At 47.7% G+C, this 20,955-nt stretch overlaps 1 protein-coding gene across 2 annotated transcripts in view; it reads right to left on the bottom strand.

Annotated features, from left to right (window-relative positions):
- The window catches only part of BICDL1 (BICD family like cargo adaptor 1), a 49,434-nt gene that overhangs the window by 5,458 nt on the left and 23,021 nt on the right, over positions 1-20,955 (bottom strand). Inside the window, exons 3-10 of one of the 2 annotated variants that reach the window (XR_009115374.1) lie at positions 13,460-13,576; positions 11,288-11,434; positions 10,163-10,342; positions 9,277-9,495; positions 8,033-8,176; positions 4,802-4,932; positions 2,091-2,211; positions 1,177-1,285 (exon numbers count right to left, since the gene is read on the bottom strand). Coding sequence is in view for 1 of the 2 variants with exons in the window: in XM_058037186.1 (XP_057893169.1) it covers positions 2,091-2,211; positions 4,802-4,932; positions 8,033-8,176; positions 9,277-9,495; positions 10,163-10,342; positions 11,288-11,434; positions 13,460-13,576 (1,059 nt within the window). In the remaining variant the exon portion in view is untranslated. The remainder of the gene's footprint in view (positions 1-1,176; positions 1,286-2,090; positions 2,212-4,801; positions 4,933-8,032; positions 8,177-9,276; positions 9,496-10,162; positions 10,343-11,287; positions 11,435-13,459; positions 13,577-20,955) is intronic. The other variant, XM_058037186.1, reaches the window with a different exon arrangement.

Raw genomic sequence — 20,955 nt, 5'->3', positions numbered from 1 at the left:
CATCAGTATGAAATATCAGTGAGACAGGTTTCCAGAGCTGAAGCTGCCATGTGAAAATGTACAGCACTTGGATTTGGAAGGCACCTCTTCTGCTAAATGAAGTAGGTACCCAGGCTCCTGCATGGCAGATCTGTGTCCTTGGTTGACCATACAACAAGGGATGAGAAGGATTTATATGTATATTTATATATATATATATATACACACACACCAAAATATCATATATATATATAAAAATACAGTATGCATTATTGAGAGAGCACTGCATTGGATCCCTGTCTGTCAGATGTGTGAGTCAGAGAGAAAAGCACTTGGATGGGTAGGATTTTTTGCTTGAATCCTATTTTGCAGCCTGTATGATTATGTCCTTAGAGAACACTGTCATCTTGTTGACAGCCCTTGGTGAAATGCAGACTAGAAGTGTGCAGAAGCAAAATGTTACCAGATTAAAGAGTCCAATTATGCCCAGCTAAAGCAGACACTTTTATCCTATTTTATCAGAAACTTTTCTGCAAATTCCTTTGAAAAACAGTCCCCAAAATACATAAATCACCCCACTTGTTTTGTGCCTCTGTGGCTGAGCTGCTGCTGAGGGGACAGGAGGTGGCTGGAAATGATTTTGCTGCTGTGTAGCAACACCCAACACCTCAGGTCAGTATGTTGGAGACAACTTACTGCCATGAAGTGGCCTGAGCCTCAGCTCAGAGAGTTGATGGCAGCAGGTCTGGGGTTGCTGTGTTACTGCAACAGGACCTGTTCTTAACCCCTAAGCTGGATTTATTCCAGCACTAAGTAGGCCTAACTTTATAGCACCCATCCAGACTGAATGTGGATCCAGACAGCTCCTGTGCAGAGCAGAATGTCACTTGGACAATGAGGCTGAGAGCAAAATCCCAGTCTGTCTTTCAAGAAGCTTTCCATATACTAAATATGTGGCTAGAGAGGGTTAATAAAATGTGCACCTCAGCCTGGCTTTGCCTGTGGTGCCCTGGTAAAGCCTCACCATGGGGTGCAGGATGCTGCCCTGACTGCTGCTGGGATGGGGGGGTGGGCAGAATATTGGTGGGTGATGGAGACCCCCACTGGCCCCTCTTGCCAGATGATGGTGAGGGCAGAGGAGGATGTGGGTGATGGTGGCAGCAGATGGAGAGGGGATGGTGGGTGTGGGGAGCTCACCTCAAAGGCAGGAGGGGTGTACGACTAAAGCTGTTGGTACAGGAACTGAGAAAGGCCACTAGATCAGAAACCAAAGGAGCCAGATAGTAAAAAGCCCTGAGGAAGCAAACTGTAAGCAGGAAAAAGAAAAGAAAGAAGAAAAGAAAAGGGAACAAAAAAAAAGAGAGAGAGAGAGAAACGAAAACACAGTGGAGTTGAAACAGGAGCGAGGTTGTACAGGAAAGGTTTCTATTGGTCAGGCTGGTTTTAGTAGAGCTGGGGGCTTGCATGGTCTGCAACAAATCACTATAAATGGCACAGACCTTTGCTCTTGAGTCTGCTCTATTTTCTGTTGAAGTAGCCCTCCCTTGGTGCTGGTTTTGGGAGGAGGCAGCTTTGTCTGCTCACAAGGGTTTTCCCCACTGACCCCAAGCAGAGCATCTCCGGGGCACTGTGGAACTGCCATGACTTTGTTTTTTCACCTTGGTGAAGAACTGGAATTTTAGCTTCTCCTTCTTGATGGATCTTCAGAGTTTATGCAAACAGTGCAGCAACAATCAGCACAAGCTTGTTCTCCCACCCTTCTGCTCCATCATGGAAAAGCACAGACATGCTGTGCCCACGTGTACCAGGGTGTGCCTGCCTGGGGACACCTCTTGCACAGACCCCTCTCCACCCCAGGGCAGAGCAACATGCACATTTCCCATGTGAGGCACAGTCTGCTTCTCCATTTCCAATGAGTTTAGAGCTGCAGAATTCACTGCTCACAGCCAAAAGGGTTGGAGCAGGGAGGGGCAGCTCCCCCTGCACCCCATGAGCATCGCTGGCTCCTGCAGAGCCAAAACCCCCAAACACCCCCAAACACCCAATCCATGGGTGCTGAGGCAGAGAACAGGACACACCCACAGGAGGGGGACAGTGGGCTCATGCCTCACCTGCCAGGCCTCCAGCTGCTGCGAGAGGTTCACCTTCTGCTGGATGGCATCCAGGAGTTGGCTATTGAGGGACATCATGTCGATCTTGCACTTGGTCAGCTCCACCTCCACCGCGTTCTTCCTGCGGGGACAGAAATCCAGGCATGGCACCTCCTTCTTTCTAAACAGTCAGGCATATCCAAGCAAATCTACAATTTATGTCTTTCACTGGCAAGTCCCCAAATCCTAAGGTGTTCATCTCTGTTATATTCTGAACAATCTATTAATCTGAGTGAAGAACTTTTGACATCTTTACCTTAAAACCAGCAGATTTCTGAGATGCACACTGTGAAGAATACTGAAAAAACTCAGATACACTGCTGTGTAAGGTAAGAGTGTGCCTGGATAATGTGCAAGATGTGCCAATAAAATGGAGACCTAGAACAAGGTAGAATCTATATTCAAATGTTTTCTCTTCTCCTTCTGTTTACATGCATAGAAAACAAATGATATGTGCTAAAAATCAAATGACTCGTGTCTGATTGCTCCATCGATAAATTGCAATATAAAACAAACATTAAAATCTCTTAAAGAGCACAATTCTGCTTTCCCTTGGGACTTGACTGAAGGAAGGATCTAAGGAAGAAATGAAAGAAGAGAGCTTATCACAGCATATACTTTTCAGGAATGATAAACGGTCAAAATAATTTAAATTAAATGTTAGACTTTAAGGAAAGCTCCCAATTTCAGTGGAGTTGTCCCAGCCCTTGGGAACACCTCTGCTGCATTTCTTCCCAGACATTTGGTGGCCATTGAGTGTGTCATGCCATGGACAAAGTTACCCAAAGAGCCCCAGATGCTCAGTGGCTGAGATGTTCCAGCTGCTCCTTTCTTGTGGAAAGGAATTGTCCTTCAGGATGGAGCAATTTCCTAAGCTGCCCAAGCTGGGAAATGCTGCTCATCCTGCTGGGAGCACACAGGTGAGCACAAAGCTTAAGTTTTCAATTAATTGCTGTGTGATAGGAAAGTGTAACATGACTTGCTGTGAACCATCTTTCCTTGCAAACATTTTCGAGAGAAATAATTGCATCTTATTAACTGTAGCTCATTCCTTGTCTCGTAATAGCTCCCTTGTGCTCCCCTGCAGAAGAGCAATTTGGGAATTTGTGTTTATATTCCAGGTACTAGAATACAAACAGAAATATTCCAAGGTTGCTTAACACTTCCAGGTGTTATATTCCAGGTACTGGTTGCTTAACACTTCCTCTGAAAGGATCCTATTTTCCTATTGCTTCCCATGTTGCCAAACTTCAGCTTCAAGCAAAAATTTTCCACACCAGATGTCTGCCTTGGGCAGTGATTTTATTTCTGTTCAGAGCTAAGGATTTTGGGGGGGGATGGGATGAACAAAAGCAACTTAACCCTTGGGCTGTGAGGTGGGAAGAAAATCACGAGCCTCCCCAGGCAGCAACCAGCCCACTCGGTCTGGGAGGGATGTTTTCACTTCAGTGACAAGATGCTCTTGTCTGCTTTCCCTTGCTGCCACTCTCTGCTCCTTCATCCCCCTGACTCGTGCCTCATTCCCACAGCTCCTGCACTGCAGGACAGCCAGCCCCAGATGCTGCTGCTTTGTCCAGCAGGGTCCCAGGGAAGTGGGGAAGCCGTGCCCTCGCACTGCGGGCTGTGCTCTGAGCACCTGAGCAGCCTTTTGTTCGCTTCCCCGCCGCTGGGTGGATGTTTCCAGGAGGGATGGCAGCGGCAGCGTTGCCATGGCCACGGCAGAGCCAGCAGCCCACAGGCACCGGAGCGTCACAGCCGCCCTGCACGCAGCTGGGATGCTCCTGCTCCTTGCCAACAGAGGGAGGTGCTCCAGAGCACAGCCAGGGCAGTCTGGTGGCCAGCTAGCCCAGCACGGGCAGCACAGGCGATCCAGCCACTTACAAAAAGGGATGCTGCAGGCTGATTTAGCTCCTGCACCCTCTGAGGTGCAACCCTCTCCTGCTCCTCCTCTTGTCCAGGGCTTTTCCCCTAAGAAGCTGGACTGGTGGTGTCCTGGCCCACCTGCTTGTTGAAGGGATTATCAGAGGAATCCTTTCTAGCAGAGCACAGAGGGGTAAAGGTGTCTGTCCCTCTCCTCGGGGCATTTTGGCAAGCCCAAGGACAGAGCTGAGAAAGGGGGATTTGGGGTATGGGGGAGCAGAACTGCACAGATCTGTAAGGAGGATGGGCAAAATAAAGAGCCAAAGCAGTGGGAGAATCCCAAAAGGAGAACCAGAGAGTTACAGGACTGGAGATGCAAAAAGAGACCTTGGAACAGGAAAGGAGAGGAGTGACCAGAGGAGTGGCTTAGGGAAGAAGCCCAGGCAGGCTGTAAAGGGGATGGTCAGGAAAGCAGGGCTGTGTGTCTGGAATAGCAAAGGAAGAAAAATTGACAAATAGGGCAGACCTAGTGTTTGCATTTAGCTTCCTGAAGTCCTCTCCTCCTCACTGTGACTCACACCAGCACCAGGGATGGCACAAACACGGCTCACAGAATGCTCCTAAATGCCCCCAGTCCAGCTGTGGGCAGCCTCTGCCTTTAGCATCTCCTGCCCTGCTCCCAAGCTCCTGGCAGCATTTCCCAACACCAGCACTTTGTCAGAGCTGCTGTGGAGAGCAGGAAAAGCCACTCCAGAGGCATCTCCTGCCATCAAGTGCCGCCCAGGCTGGCTCTGGGTGCCGGTGGCACTCACTTGGCGATGGCCTCGTCGCGGTCCCGGATGGCCTGCAGGAGCCGCTCGCTCGCCTCCTTGTCCTCGGCCCCGCCGCGCAGCCGGTCCCGCTCCTCCTTCAGCGTCGTCATCTCCACACTCAGCAGCGTCACCTGCGGGCACAGGGAGCCTGTGAAACCCGGGGCTGCTCGGGAACATGCACAAGTGTGCGTGTGGGGAAAGCCACATGGGCCAGCCTGCAGGTTGAGAGATGCCCTGGTCATAGAAAAAGCTGTGTCTGCTGAGTGGGGCTGTTCGTGCTGGTGCCTAAAAGGTGCTGAGTGACTCTGGGATGCTGACCTGAGCGAGATGTGCCACCAGGGTGGCCTCAGCAATGTGCAGAAACAGCACTGAAAGCTGGGCAGGGCAGGACCCACCTGTGACTTTGCTGGCACTATGGCATCAGTGCTAAAATGTTGTCTCTCTCCAAGCAATTTGTACACATCCTTTGAGTCTGCTTGTTATAATTCTGATCTTTTCCAGGGTTAAATTATTGCTAACATAATTTACCAGCAAATAATATTTTTTGAAAGGATCCTTACATCTTCTGAAGTAATATGAAGCTGTAGACAAAGGATGTGAAAATTCTCTTTCATGCCATGGAAGGTGTTACTGGCACATCTCACAATTTTAATTAGACTTTAAAATATGTCTGGAGTCTTTAATAGTCTGAGAAATGATCTATGGTTTTGGTCCTGTGCAGAGTGAGTTAATAGGGTGTGAAATCATGCAAGGATTGCATTAGCACAGCTTCACAGTATTTCATACACATTTAATTTCTTTGTCTAGGGCACACACATGCTCTGTTACACTACTCCACCACCTGGAAACCCCTCCAGCATTTGACCCACCTCCTGCCTCTAAATGCAGCTCAGTAGTGCTTGAATCTTCAAAGAAATCTTTAAATAGAGGGCAGACAGTCAAAAAGGGCTGATCACATCCAGGGCGTGGGAGGATCTGCTGTTAGTGAGGCACGGCTGGGCCGGGGGGAGGAGGGTGTGACTGCACCCTGTCTGTGCAGAGACTCCCCACGGGACTGGGGGGCTGTGCTGGGGCTGCCAGGGGACCAGGGAGCTGTGCCAAGGCTGCCAGGGGATTGGGGAGCTGTCCCTCCCTCAGCCCCACGTGGGGAGCACCTCAGAGCCAGGATGTGACACAGAGCAGTGGTGATGGGGGGATGTAAAAGGTGCTGAGCACTTCTACAGAAATCCCAGAAGACAGAGGATCCAGAGGCCCAAAACATGGTGTTTGGGGATAGGTTTGGGATTTTAACTGGTTCTGTCTGGGCTTCAGGTAAGAATGGAAGGAAATAAACAGGCAGAAGGTGTGAAATAGCTTCTCAGTGTAGACAGAGAAGGGGATGGCTCCTGTTTCCACCTGCTCACTGAGCTCTTGAGCAGGAGCAATGAATGTGTGTGATGCCACAAGATCCTAAAAGCCATTTAGAAGCAGCTCCCCTTTGATTGTATCAATACCAGTGCCAGAACAGAGGGATGAGGAGGCAGCAGAGCACTGCTTCCCCCGGGTGGACCAGATTTCCACATGCATCAATTTTCTGTAGCACTGAACAGAAGATGGTGTTGCCTCTTAAAGAGGTGGTGAGAGTAATTATTAACCTGCAGCAAGTGTGAGGCTGGATAACAGGCAAAAGCTGTGGGAGACATGTACTGGCTGTGGGAGGCTGGAGTTCCTCTCTGAGAGTAATGGCTGCTGCATTTGTAGCTATGCCTCATCTTTCTCCACATCACACAGAGGTGTGAGAAGAAAACAGAACTGCAGTCCTCCCTGTGCTTACTAAATATTCAGAGCTTTGGTAGCTGGGGACCTCTAAAAGCAGACCCAGGGTTCCAGACTTGCAATCCAGGGCTGGTCTTCTGGTCCCTCCTGGCTGGAGAGTTTGGGGAGATCAGACAAGCCTCAAATCTGTGAATAAGTCTCTAAAGGACTCTGTCAGCACTCCCAGGTTGCAGAAGTCGAGCCCTTGTCTCTTGTCTCCTCCATCTCAGAGGTGTTTAAGGGCAAGGGAAGCTGTGTGTGGTGCACAGGACTGCAGCAGCACAGCCAGGGCAGGGGCTGGCTCATGTCTCACTGGGGGCAGAAGACTGGACCTTCACAAGTGTCTCTTGTGGTGGCCACACTGCTGAGAGGAGCAGTCCTGGGAGAAGGACAGGCTCCAGGGCTGCTCCCCTCCCACACTCTGCCCTGATCAGCTGCTGTGGAAGCAGGACATTTCCCACCCTTGCACACACACAGCCACCACTGCCAGGGTATTTAATGATGCTCTCACTCTCTTCCCTTTGGTGGGAGCTCCCACAGCCCTACACAAGGCTGTCACACCCCAGGTTGTGCTGACTTTCTGAGCAGGGCTGTGTTTTCCTATTTACTCTCCAAAGGGTGATACAGCACTGCTGGGAAGACCAGCCAAGGACATGTATTCATTCCATGTTCCAGTCCAGTTGCTGCTGCTGCTGCTGCAGCCTCCAGATCCCTTCCAGCATCTGGAGTCTTGTCCCACAGAGCCAAGGACTGCCAAGCACCTCTTTGGATGCCTGTGTCCATTTCCTGCTCTTGGCACAGGGCTCAGAGATAGATGATGCTGGGTGGGGGTGCAATGAGTGTAGAGTTGGTGTTGGGGTGACCATTCCTTGCTGTTGAGGTTGCCTCAGCTGGTCCTGGGGGTGCTGCCTGGAGCCAGCCTGGCCACAATTAGGATCCTCTGGGAGTGCTTTTCTGTGGGTTTGTGATGTTGCTGTGGAACAGGTTAAGCCCTGCTCCGTGCAGAGCAGAGCAGCACCTTTATATCCATGGAATGGTGCACATACCCTTCACAAGGGCTCAGTGCAGCAATTCAGGTCAGCTGAACTGGATACCTTTGGGTTTCCAGTACCCCATACCAAGAAGCCTCATACCGTGAGGTCTTCTGCTGAGAATTTAAATAACAGACTGGCTAAAATGTGGACTGGGAGAAAGGCCTATAGGAAGTCTGGCTGCTTGAGATGATGCTTCAGATGGGCCCCAGACAATTTGTCAGAAATTTTCATCCTGAATGCTTAAATCCTCTGCATTTGGTTTAACAAATCTCCCTCGTCCAACCATTTTGTCCTAAATCCTCCTGGGTTATTGATCATGTTGGTCTCTTTGATGGAAGGTGTGTCTTGGAGGATGAACTCTGCTGTTACAAGACCACATGTAAAATGTTTGGGAGTTGCTAACCTGGCTGTGCAGTCGCTGCAGCTCCTCCAAACTCTGCCTCAGTTTCCCCCGTTCTCCCTCCATTAACTCCCTCAGGGCTCGTGAATCCTCACTGGTTCTCCTGATCTGCTCCTCTAAGGTGTCGTCGTCGCTTCGCCGAGAGCTCTGAGAGCGGGAGAGAAACCTCTTGCTCAGATTTCACTTTAAAAAAGGCAATTGTATTAATTTGGTACCAGTTTGGGATGAGGGTGCTAAGCAATGAAAAAGAAAATGTGAATGTGACTTTGGTAGAGCTTTTTGTTTGCATATACCTCCATAACCAAGGGTGCTCAACCAAGGGTAGTGCTTCCACACATGATGCAAAGAGCATGCAGAGCTTGGCATAAACCAAATTTACAGAGACCTACTGCCCATTTGGTAGCCCACGTGGCTACAGTCTCTGTTTGTGAACCTTTTACAGGACTCTCTATGTTTTATTTAACAAATACAACTTCATCTCTGTACTCTGCCTATGGGTACTCAAGTGAGGAGGGTGAGTACTCCCTCACAGCTCCCTGCAGGGGTTACACTCTTTTTCTCACCACAACACCCCAAATAAGCACTAATGGCAATGCAAACAGCTTGTAGGGAATGGGACCAGGCCTGATTTGAGCCACAACAAGAAGTGAGGTGTTTTGTTGTAATTCTGCACTTCTGTGGATGCTGAGTGGTCCCTCCATGCCCCCCTCTGCCCAGCAGCCTGGGGACCACATCCTACAGACATCATCTTGTGCCAGCAAAACCCTTAACCTGCCATGAATTTGAGTTTGGCAGCTCCTGCCAAGACATTTCTACCAATTACCATTCACAAGGACGGAACATCCTAATATAGGGGTTATGATGTTTTTATGGTACTATTGCTAATAAAGCAAGGTTAGGAAAATCTCAAAGGAAAGAACTGAACTGTGATGTGTAAGACAACCTGCAATATATCCACGTTGAAACTCTAACTTACTGAAAATCTCAAAGTAAGCCTACTTTTATTAATTTTCTAGAATGACTCCCAGGCCAATGACAGCTGTATGGGCTTGAAACTTTACGTGGTCTGAGCACTTCAGGGTGAAACCCCACGTGCTTGGCTCTTGGCTGACCATTTGAGACACAAAGAGTGGGCTGTGCCCTGTGCCACAGAGAACATCAGGGCCTTCAGGATCCAGCAGCACCTGCAGCAAGCTCTGGGCTAGGGGACATGCCCAAGGCAAGGCCTCTCAGTGCCACCAACTCACCGTGGAGTCTGCCCCGTCCAGCACGTTCTGGATGAGTCTCTTGAGCTCGCTGAGCGCGGCGCGCAGGCTCCCGGCGGGCACGTCTTTGGCTGAGGAGGTTTCTGAGGACTCGTCCATGGAGGAGTCAGTGGACACGGCCGAGTCGGCGCTGTCGTTGCCCCGCAGGTGGGAGCAGAGGTACCTCACCTGGCAGTACGCCTCCCACAGCTGCAGCCTCAGCTGCAACAACAGAGCCTGCCATTAGCCTGCGCCGTCAGCGCCATGCACAGCCTCCCTCCATGGCCAAGTGCTGTCACAGACATCTTTCATGAAAAATCCTTTCCTTAGGATTTTTTCTCCTGAGAAGCCAAGAGGCCTCAGGAACAAAATGTAAAGAATGGTTATCTGCTGCTGTGGAATGCAACAGGTGCATCTGTGATTGGTCTCATGAAGTTGTTTCTAATTAATGGCCAATCACAGTCAGCTGGCTTGGACTCTCTGTCCGACGCACAAACCTTTGATATCATTCCTTCTTTTTCTATTCTTAACCAGCCTTCTGATGAAATCCTTTCTTCTGTTCTTTTAGTATAGTTTTAATATTATATATAAATCATAAAATAATAAATCAAGCCTTCTAAAACATGGAGTCAGATCCCCATCTCTTCCCTCATCCTTGGACCCCTGTGAACATGGTCACAAAGCGCAGTGTGGGATTTCCAGCCCTCACAAATATTTGCCATGTTGATTTAGAAATGGATGCAGAGGATTTACTTTCAAATGGTCAAAGGGTGCTGATGGCACACCCCAATCCCAATTTCCAGCTCCACATCCAGATCAAATACATTAAACTCCCTTTTGTTCTGGGACCAGAGGCCTGTGGGCTTTCCCAGAGCTGGAGGGCAAATACCTGTTCTCGTTCTTGCTCCAGCTCCTCTGCCTCCATGCTCTGCTCTATCTCAGAGAGCAGGGATGTGCTGGTTGTGTTGAGGTTTTGGAGACTTTTCTCCTCGCTGAGCTCCTCCACCTTGCCCTGCAGCTGTCGGTAGGACAGCCTCACCTCCTGGAGCTCCAGCTGGCTTTGGTGCAGCTTGGGAAGAAAATCAAGGAAACAAAAAAATATTAATGGAGGCAATATGGACTGGATCAATCTCTTGGTTTGTGAGGGAGCTGGGAGGGAGGAATGAGTGACACAAAACAGGGTTTCCAGCCAGGAGGAAAGTACTCTTGGCTGGTATTGCTGTTTATTGGAGCTTAATAATCTCCAAGTGTCATTAGACATTGTTTAGAATCCAGAATACCCATAAAGATAAAAATAGCAGATTAATCAGCACTAAAATGGAGAACATTGTGAAGAAGTTGGGACTCAGGTAAAGAAATTTGCTGAAAACAAAACAGCAGGAAGTGGATCCAAAGAGAAAGTGTTATCTACATTTTTTTAAAAGAAAATTACAAATATACTTTTAGGAAAAAATATTCAGGGTTGTTTTGCAGAGCTGAGCATCCAGTGCTTGGTAAACCACAGAAGTGAAATGGAAAAACCTTGGTCTGCCCTAAGCCCAAGAGGTGCCAAGCTTGTTTTCTGGGGAGTGACATTTGGTGATTCATGGCTGTGAACACCATGGAGATTGTTGGGAAACCACCTGAGCACTGGGATCTAAGAGATCTGGAACAGCAGAGATCAAGAGGGGCTTCTCTGGATCTAGAGAAGCCCCTTTTGAAGCCAATTCTACTCTTAAAAAATTAAATAAAATGAACTGTAACCCGAGTCCTCTGATTATTTTTTCATTTATCTCATTTCCCCAGCACCCTGCCCCACTTCCTTGCTCAGATCTGCCTCCTAGGCTGCTCTTTGCTGCCAAGATGCCTCATTGATGTTCCTGTTACCTGTCTTCATGGGGAACACCCAGGACCTTGCTTGCTACCATTCATTCCTCTAGTTATCCTGTCTCCCAGTTTGTGGCCATTTTTACCCCAAATCATGACTTTTACTGCATCTCCCCATGCCCTCCCTGTCTCACTGCTGCCTCCTCACCTGCAGGTCCTTGTCATGGCTTTGTCTCTCCAGGATGAGGACTCGGTCCTGCAGCTCCTCCACGGTGCCCTGGAGAAGGTCGTTCTCCTCCATCATGGCACTGAGGCGATGCTCCAGCTCCCGCTTCCTGTCCGTCAGCATCTTGATCTGCAGGGCAAAGAGAGGCCCTGTCAGACTTTGCAGAGGCCAGGAAAGACACCACATTCCCAGGAGAGCAATGAAACAGCAAAAAGCAGAAGGATGTACACAGATGTTCTGTACCTGTATGAGAGAAGCTACCTCTGTGTGTGGTTTAAAGCTTAGGAAAGCTCTGAAAGGAAACAACTCCTTCCCCAGGCTGCAGGGCCTGCTCCAAAGGGGCTGGGTGTGCACTGACAGGAATATGCAAGGATATTGTGGTGGAGACCACCCCTGCCCACCCCTTGAACCTTCACATTCAAAAGACTGGGAAGAACTGGTGACTTTTTTGGCTGATCCTGATGGTGGCGTTTTCTCCTGTATGGGTGCTGGAGATGACAGGGTGAGCCAGCAGGATCCAGAGTGAGTCTCTGGGATCCTGCTCCCTGCAGGGCTGTGCCACAGCACTGCCCATTGCTGTTCTTAATTGGTGTGTGTTCATCAGGTCCCCATCAGGGATTCTTCTGTCTTTTCAATTGTGTAGACTCCTTTCTGTGCTGTGCTTATTTTTAGCCTCCCAGTGATCGGTTGCCTTTAAAATTGGTTCATTTCTTTTAATTGTCAAGGGCAGTGATTTCAGGCAAGGGACAGTTTGCCAAACAAACCCTCCGTGACTCAGTTAGCTGGGAACAGTGCAAGGGATGAATCAGCAGTAGCCAAGGTCACTTCTTCTGTTTAACCAAGAAGAAGGAGCTTTTTCCCACATTAGTACACACAGGATCTCTGGGGTCTGGTATGCCAGCCATCCACCAGTCCAGTATAACCCTAAATATTCCTCATGGCCTCCTTTCAGTTCATGGAGTATAGACAAATTCAGCAAATTCCCACTGTTTTCTTGGCCTCTTTGGGACCTTGTCTCTTTGCTGCTTTCCAGGTTGCTGGAAAGATCTGGCTGCACAAAGGAGTATCAGCCAAGTATGTGGACTTGCTATTTCTGCAGAGTAAAGGCTGCTGGAGGTATTGGAAAGCTGCTCTGAGGTGACTAATGGTTTCTGAGATGTCTCTGCCCACCACCACCATGATTTGCGTGGGTTGGAGAAAGAAAAATAAGAGGTTTAATGGAGAGACTGTGTTAAGATTTCATATTTGGTGGGCAGACCAGTAATGAACATGCTGTAAATAACGATGCAACATAAAAAACACTGCTCTGCCAGGAGCCCTGGACCATGGGAAAGGCACAGGGGGAAAGGGTTTGGAAAGCAAGAGACAGGAAGGAGGTGAGAAGACAAGGTGTGGCATGCATGGTGACAGGCATGCATGGTGACAGCAATGTATGTGCAGGCAAACCCTTTCCAAGGCTCCATACTTACTTCAAGGACTTGCTGCTCCACACCAAGGGGAGGGGAACAAAAGGCGAGGGACCAGCAAGGAGCAGGTGGGAGCGGGAGAAAAGAAATCGAGAGATTTTAGGAAAAGCTTTTCCAGACAGCTTTTAAATAAAAGAAGTGGTTGGGTAGTAGAGTTGGACATCTTCTACCCATCTAGTTCCTGCCTATGTGATCCCCAGTGACCCTGTCAGGGAAGGGGAAAGGAAGGAAGCTGTCTCATTCCTGCAAATGTACCTGAGTTAAAACAGGCAGGGGATCCTTGCTTTCCCAAGTGCATGGCTCAGAGGCAAGAGAGGATTGCTGCTTTCTTTGCAAGCATGAGGAACAGAAGAAAAAACCCTTGCAGACCTTCCCACCATTCCTACCAGAGTTTAGTCTGTATTGGGCAGCAGCCCTGCAGGAGCACAGCCATGGTTTGGCTCCTGGAAGAGCCTTCTCATCCATTCATTTTGCAGGAATGCTGTGGCTGAGGCAGCACTGGAAGGTGCTGTGAGCCAGCCCAGCCAGAACACCATGGAGCAATCCTTGCTGGGGGAGTCCTTTGCCCCAGTGCTGCCATCCCTCTGGTGGCTCCACTGGCTGATTGTGTTTGCCCAGCTCAGAGAGGGTCATTACACAACTCCAAGAGCCCTGGCTGCTTCCTGCAGGAGGGAGGCAGGTGACTCACCTCGGCCTGGAGGCTCTCCAGCCTCACGATGTGCTGGCTGCTGGAGGAATGCTTCTCCCGGAAATCCTCCCGGAGCGTGTGGACCTGCAGGGAGAGCTGCCGCTCCACCTCCGACGCCTGCAGGGAGACACAGCTGGAGTTACCCCAAGAGCAGCCCTCTCCTCCTGGCCAGGGAAACCCACCCAGATACACCTTCTGCACAAGCCCAGTTTCAGCAGAAACTCTGAATTTTGCAGAGTTTGGGTGAGTGAAAATCTCATCGTGGACAGACACTGAGGAGAGCTACCATTTAAACCATGTTGATTTTTCCCTTGGGGCAGCCATGGACACAGCCCATAATTTTTTTCCACTGCAAAAAAAGCATGATGACTCCTGTGTCCTAAAGGAAATTCACTTTGCCTTAAAAATTGTAGCCTAGCTGGGGTTGAGGAGAAGACCAGGAAACGCTGCTATTAGATTTACACTCTCTTAACCTCTGAACATCTTTGGCACTGCTCTAACATAACAAGTACTCTTTGCCTTTGATTCCCAGCTCCTGTCGAGGCCAGATGGAGAAACATCCACTGCACATGACTGTCAGTGAAGGATCCCTGGGCTTGTCCCTCTTTCCCATTTTGAAGCAGGGATGCCCCACTTATGCAGGGTGGTTTGAGGACAGCAGAAAGGTCATTCCTACCTGCAGGATCCAGGCTTGAGGCAGCCCTTACAAATGACAGCTTAGACATGTTAAGGACTCTCCAGGCAGCTTTATGGCTGTTTTTTACATGTGAACACACTTGTTTAGGCTTGTGAGACAACATAAGGTTTTTATGACTAAATCCTAAAGAGACAGCAAAATAGATAGTTTTCTTTTTAATTAGCTTCCATCAGGTTTCATTACACTTAGGCACAGAGTTCCAACTATGCCACATGGGCTGGGATTGAGCTGATTCCCCTCAAGAGGTGGCATTCCTGTCCTGCTTGGGGCATGTCCAGTGGCAAAAGCCACAGTGCTTTAGACTGGGGGGTGAGATGGGAGGGAGGGATTGGAGTCAGCAGCTGTGGGCAGGTTGGGGAATGCATCTTTAGGTCTGGCAAATGTGGGTCTGGATTTTCTCCAGGTGCTCTGACAGTGCTCAAGGCAGAGCTTCACCAAAGGGTGCAATGACTCTGCTCTAGCAGCTTGTGACTGGAGCAATGAGCACACAGACCCAGCCTGAGCTGCCCACAAAGGCAACACTGCTCCCTTTAAAAAATGGTCCCTTATTTTGCACAGTCTGCAGCAAAATATTCCAAATCAGAAGCATGAAGTAAAAGGCTGTTCCAGCTCCATCAAGTGGAGGAAACTGGTGGCCTCAGCACTGTTTGCTTGGCGGGGCAGCAGCAGACAGAAGCGTGGCCAACAAATCAGGCTCCGACCACTGGCTTCAAAAAGAGAAATGGGGTTCCAATAAAAAGAAATAATCTTGTCTACCAATTGGTTTTTAGTTCCCTTCTTATACTGTTTTTTCACTCTTCTCTAAAGCCCCATATCAGAACCTGTTGCAGATTGCCAAATGGATTTAATAAAGCTTCCTTGCTTGGGCTGGATACACAGAATATAATGACAGAACAGCACTACAGGAAGGGGTGGTTATTTTTCTTCCCTTAAGCAACTATAGGTTGCAAAGCATCCTGAGCAGCTATTAATTGGTGACACTAAAGAAGATGGATGGATTGTGCTTTTTCTGAATGATTCACTTGCTTTTGTAATGACTGCTGAAACATCTTCATGCTGAAACACTCTGCAGGAGCTATCAAGGATGAAAAAGCACCAGATGAAAAGCACTGAAGGATTTTGCCTGCAAGATGCTGACCACACTCCCAAGGAGCACAAGTGGCCCCAGAGGAGATGACACACCAGTATTTGATAGCTCACTGTGTAACATAATTTATATGCTTGAAGAATTCTACATACAGAGAGTATATAAATGGACAACAGAGCAGTAAGGAAACAAGGCAGTATTAATGGCATTGTAAAAATCCCTGGTAGGAGAATATATAGCTGCTCTTGCTCGTTCTGCTCCCCATGCACAGACAGGAGCAGGTGAAGGGATGAGCTGCAAGGATGATTCAGATTGTGGAAAGTCTGTTATATGAAAGGAGTCTAAAAAAAGGATGGCTTGTTTTATCTCATGCAGTGAATGCTGAGAGAGGACTCCCTATAAATACATCACGGATGAGCACACAGGAGGGAGAAGCGCTATTTAAGCAGAAGCACAATTTTGGCAGAAAAGAAAGATGTGAATAAACCGGATAAGAGTATATTAAGTCTGGCAATAGGAAGATTTCTACATTTCCAAGGACCTGCTGTAGGATTCCTCTTCCTGCACCATTACAGTAGTAGAAATGGTGGCAAAAGAATTAACTTTGTAATGGAGCTGGGTCACTTTGTCATGCAGCTTCTTTCAGAGGGCTGCCGGTGACAGAAGGGAAATGAATTGACCTCAAAGGTCCTCTCCAGTACCAGGCTGCTTGCAGGACTATAAGACTTGTATTCGCCAGCATTAAATCATCATCTGCAATTTATCTATGTGCTGCCCAGCTCACAGGTTTACACATCTTATTGCCACAATTATAACCCACATGGAGGGAAAAAAGGACTCGGTTACTGGTAGTATTTAGAGCCCTAAAGGCAGACAGGATGTCACAGTGTCACCTCAGTGAACACCACTTGCATCCTGCCTCATGCAGTAGAGAAAAGTAAAAACAACACTTGCTTTAGGCTCACACAGTGCAGAAAATACTCTCTGACCAGTTGTTTAGCGGAAGTAAACAGAAATGACTGTATTTTGTGTTTCCCTCCACAGGCTAACTAGAAACAGTCTTCATCCAGTTTTTCTAGACATGAAACAGCCTTCTGAGCTGAGCTCTGGTCATGGAATCTTCCTTGTCATGCTACATTTGTTTCAGAGGTTATTAATGCTGCTGCCAAACTACCCTTTCTAATTGGTTGTAAAATAGAGATTTTAACATCATCTTGCATTAATTTATGAAAGCCACCTTGACAGTGTCCAGTATTTCTCAGGCTTTATGGTGTATATTCAGACAGTGTCTGCTTCAGCTGTCAGCACTGCTGGTGGTGTGCACCTGTACATGTGTGTTTTAAACCATGAGCTCCCCACTGATTACTTCTAACATGCTCTTTTTACTTAGTGGCATCAGTGAAGATGTAACCTTCCATCTCCATTTCCTCTTTAATGTTCAATATGGCTTTTGCTGAATGGAAGTGAGTTTGTTCTGCCTCAGCCAGCCTGTAGGGCTTTCTCTCCTCCATCAGTGTTTCCTAAACATTAAAAGCTAAATCTTTTGTGGTTCTGTCAATCACTTAGCAATGCACTGATTTTCCTAGAGACAAGTAATATTCTTTGCAGAAAGGGAGACATATATTGCTCAACATCACAGCTTTGCTCTGTAGTTAAAAATGAATTAATTTCCTCAGTATGGGCAAATTGGTGAACGCAGCCGCCAGGCAAGATTTGAAACATATCTGCAAAAGCATGGACATCAATTCACAATTAGATATATCCAATCAACTGTGAGATTTGTTTTCTGGTCTTCAGGCAAGGTTTCGATGAGATTTGGGCAGTGCAAGAAGAGCAGGAGGACGTTTTGGCTTCTGCTCTAATTAAGGGCTTTTCATCATTGCAAACTTGATTAAGTTTCTCTCGTGATTAATTCCCAAGTGTTAAAATACACAAATATCTACATGTGTATATTTCTGGCAGAAAGAGATGCTTGCCAGTTCCAAGAACTCCATGAGGTTTAACATCTGGAATGTATGAGCAATAAATACATAAAACAAATATAAATAAATTGGACCACTGATGTTCCTGTGAAGGGAGGATCTTTGAGAAGTTAGGGATGGATTGTGACAAATTAATGGCCTGCAGGTTAGTCTTAGTCAAAGAAAACCTTCCTTTGGGGTAAGAGTTGATAAATAAAGCTAACTGATTACAAAATATCTAGCTATAAGTCATGTCACAAAGAAAAGGAGAATGGAAAAAGTTAAATAGGCTGTAGCTGGGTGGAGAAACCAATGTTTCCCTATGATTTACTTCTACAAACAAGATGATTAAGATTTAACAAAGGATATTGAAGATTTTCTTGCCTAAAATAGCTAAGAAAGAGAAGTTCTAATTAGTGCTAAATTTGTAACACTCAGGAGAGCGTGTTACCCCTTTTATTAATTTGCTAATAGCTGAGTTCAAGGGACTTCCAGTTCCCACTGTGGTCCCATTAACACTTCAAACCACTAATTGCTGCCTCCCCTGGCTGCAGGTTCCTGGATTCCCAGCTCTTCTCTGGAAGGAAAATATATTTGGCTACTAAAACATAACCAGAGCAGGAAACAACAACAACAAATTGCTTTAGATTAGTAATTTACAAAAAATTGTTAATCTGGTTTCAGAGGGAAGTCCCAGAGGATTGGGATTGCTGTCTTGCCACTGCAGCCAGAATCCTGGTGCTGGAAGCAGCCTGGTTTTCTGGGAAAGTTGATACAATAAATTGGCTGTTTCCCAGCCCTTGGGACATTGGCACCATTAGCCACCATCAATATTTTGCACACCTGGAAGTTGCTCAGTTTGGGAATCTTTGAGAGATTCTTAGCAAAGCTTTGAATGCAGGTCAATTTCAAATTGTTATTTGAAACATTATCCAGGAAAAGTTCTTACATAATAGAGGTGCTTGCATTCACCACTTCTTGGGGCCTTCAATCAGCTTGTATTTGCTGATTGATGTGCCCAGAGGGATTCCCTGTGGAAATCTCTGTGGAGAAGAGCAGTGGCACCCTGGTGGGCTGCCCAGATGCCCACCCAGCTGCTCTCACCCCCCCTTCTCAACAATGGGGGAGAAAATAAGATTTAAAAGCTTGTGGGCTGAGACAAAGACAGATTACACACTATTAGGGAATTTGAAGTTAAAACAGTGATCAGTAAAGTAAAAGGCAAAGCTCAGACCAGGCACTGCCTGGGACTGGATTAGCAATGGGGATTTTTGTGGTGAGGGAGAGGATGGGGCTGTACTGAGGGTGGATATTGGGCCAATGTCAGCAGTGGAGCTGTGCAGGGTGTGTGGTGAGTGAAGATTTTAATGACCATTATGAAATCAGCATTTTGCTGAGGCAAGGGATGGAATTTATTTGCTGCAGGTGCCCAGGCACTGCTGGGGGGCTGAGAGACCCTCTGGGGTGAGGCTGGGGCTGCCCCAGGGTGGACATGGTGAGTTCCATCCCAGGGTGGACATGGTGAGTTCCATCCCAGGGTGGACATGGTGAGTTCCACCCCAGCCCCTCTGTGGGCAGGGCTGAGCCTGTCATTCACCACCTCTGGAAAAATGCACTCAGGAAAGGACAGAACCTTCTGCCAGTGACAGCTGAGGTAAAAAGTGTGGGAAACAGCAACAGCCTCATGGCTGAAGGAGGAGTAGGAGGGGATTTGGCTAGGCCTTCTCCAGAGACCTCTTCCTGCTTCTCCCCAGTGCAGCACAGGACATCAGAGCTGGGAAGTGCTGGTGAGAGCCAGCACTTTTATTTACAAAATGGTAAATAAAAGAATATTATTTTTGCACAAAATCAATCTCTCCAGAAAAAAGGAAAGCAGAGATCTTGATCCAAAGGATTTCCAAAGCAAGGAGACTCAGTAATGGAGGAAAGGCACAATTATGACTCTTTTATAAGCATCAGGCTGGGGACACATCAGTGATGGGAAAAGCCTCATGGCTGCAGCATTAAACCTATTCTGAGAGGATTCTGTGAGACAAAGGGCAGCAATGGCAGCTTATGCTAAGCTCTGCACTACTTCCACAGTTTTGACATTTTGGAAATACAAGAATACGAGCTTTTATTGCCTGCATGAAAGTGAGAAATTTCTGCTACAGATTTGTTCCCTTTCCCTTCTGTAGGACAAGTGGGAAATGCAGAATGTGTCCTTTGGCCTCACTCCCATTTACCTGGGTTTCACCATAAAAAACCCCAAGAATGTGTTTCCTCTCAACAAGCCCTAGTTGTGCAGTGGGTGGCAATGGGTTAATGCCAATCAACTCTGAGGTCACACACCCAGCGGGTTAAAAGAGAGAGCAGGGAGCGCCTGGGGCTTTGCATTTTGGGGTGGGGTGGTCTGGCACCTGTTTCTTGAGGTGGAGGTAAGAATGGAGATATTTAGTTCCTTGGTAGAAACATCTACAAACCTTGGCTCTTCTCAGGCTGAAGCTGGATTTCTTGTTTTTGGAAGGAAAAGTGTTTGCATTGTATGAGACTGATTGCTTCCTATATTTCTGGTGACTGGAGAACTGTGTAAGTGTGGCTAGAGATGGAGAAAAGCTACTGATGCTTTTTTTATTTTCAAGTGTCTTTGAAAAGTCCTTTTATCAAAGATGGTTGACTTTTTGCTGCATCACTAAGCAAAGTGTGAAAAACTAGATGGGGTTTTCCTGGCAATGTTCTTTTTTTCCCTTCTTGTAAGGTTAGGTGATACATCAAAACCAGTGTGCAAGGCAAGCACCTGAATGCTTTGGGAAAGAGCTCAGGGGGATGAATGCAAAATGGTGGCCTTCATCTTGTCTTTTAGTAGTGTTCAGATAACTGATTGAGACCAAAAACCATTAGCTGGGCTAAATCAATTTACAGGATTAGGAACTGCAAGGGCAGTTGGGTGCCATATGGGGGTAACTCTACCTGGGTGTAACACTTCCAGGTCTGTTGTTTGAATGAAACAAAGAGCTTCACAAGTGGCTGTGGGCTGTTTTAGGAGGTGCTTAAACACAAACCTCCCTTTTTTTTTTGTCGTTTATTCTTGACCTAAACATTTGGCTCTTGTGGAGAAGAAAATAGAGTGTGTGGAAAAATGAGTCAGCCAGCTTCCTGTGGGAGGGACTGCAGGAGGCACGATGCTTTGAATGCTGCAATAAATTAGCACTGGAGATAATTCAGAGGACAAAGTGTGCCTGGAGGACACACCATGCTAAGTAGTGCACGAAGTGGCTCCTGCTCTGTGTGCAAATCCTGCTTTGCAGAAGTGTGGGAGATGAGACAGCTCTGCACTGTGTCTGTTGTAGGGCTCTGCACAGAGAGCTGAACATGGGCTTGTTGGCAGCTGCTTGGCTCCTGGATGGGGAGAGGATTAGGGTAACAACATGTGACACCAGCAGGCTGGTCTGGTTCTGTGGGGATGCTGCACATCACCTGGAGGGGAGCATTTGTTACCTATTGCACATGGAAGCAGAAAGGCTGCAATAATCAAGTCTGGTGGAGCTGAGAGGAACCACCACATTAATTCACTGCAGCACAGCCTGGCCCTTGCTGCAAGGGGGTCTGGGACCTTCAGGTTAAAAAGTTTGCCCTTCCCCTTGTGCCTGTGCAAGAGCACAGTGCCTGGAGCTCTGCACTGGACTAGCAGAGGGAATGGTACAGTTTGGAAGTGGACAGTTCATGTTTTCCCTCAGTAAGCTCTGTGGTCTGCTCTCCAAGATAACTCCTA

The sequence above is a fragment of the Melospiza georgiana genome, chromosome 18 (assembly GCF_028018845.1).
Source record: "Melospiza georgiana isolate bMelGeo1 chromosome 18, bMelGeo1.pri, whole genome shotgun sequence".
Classification (NCBI taxonomy): domain Eukaryota; kingdom Metazoa; phylum Chordata; class Aves; order Passeriformes; family Passerellidae; genus Melospiza; species Melospiza georgiana.
Note: the sequence above shows the minus strand (reverse complement) of the source record. Positions and strands in the feature narration are given on the sequence as shown.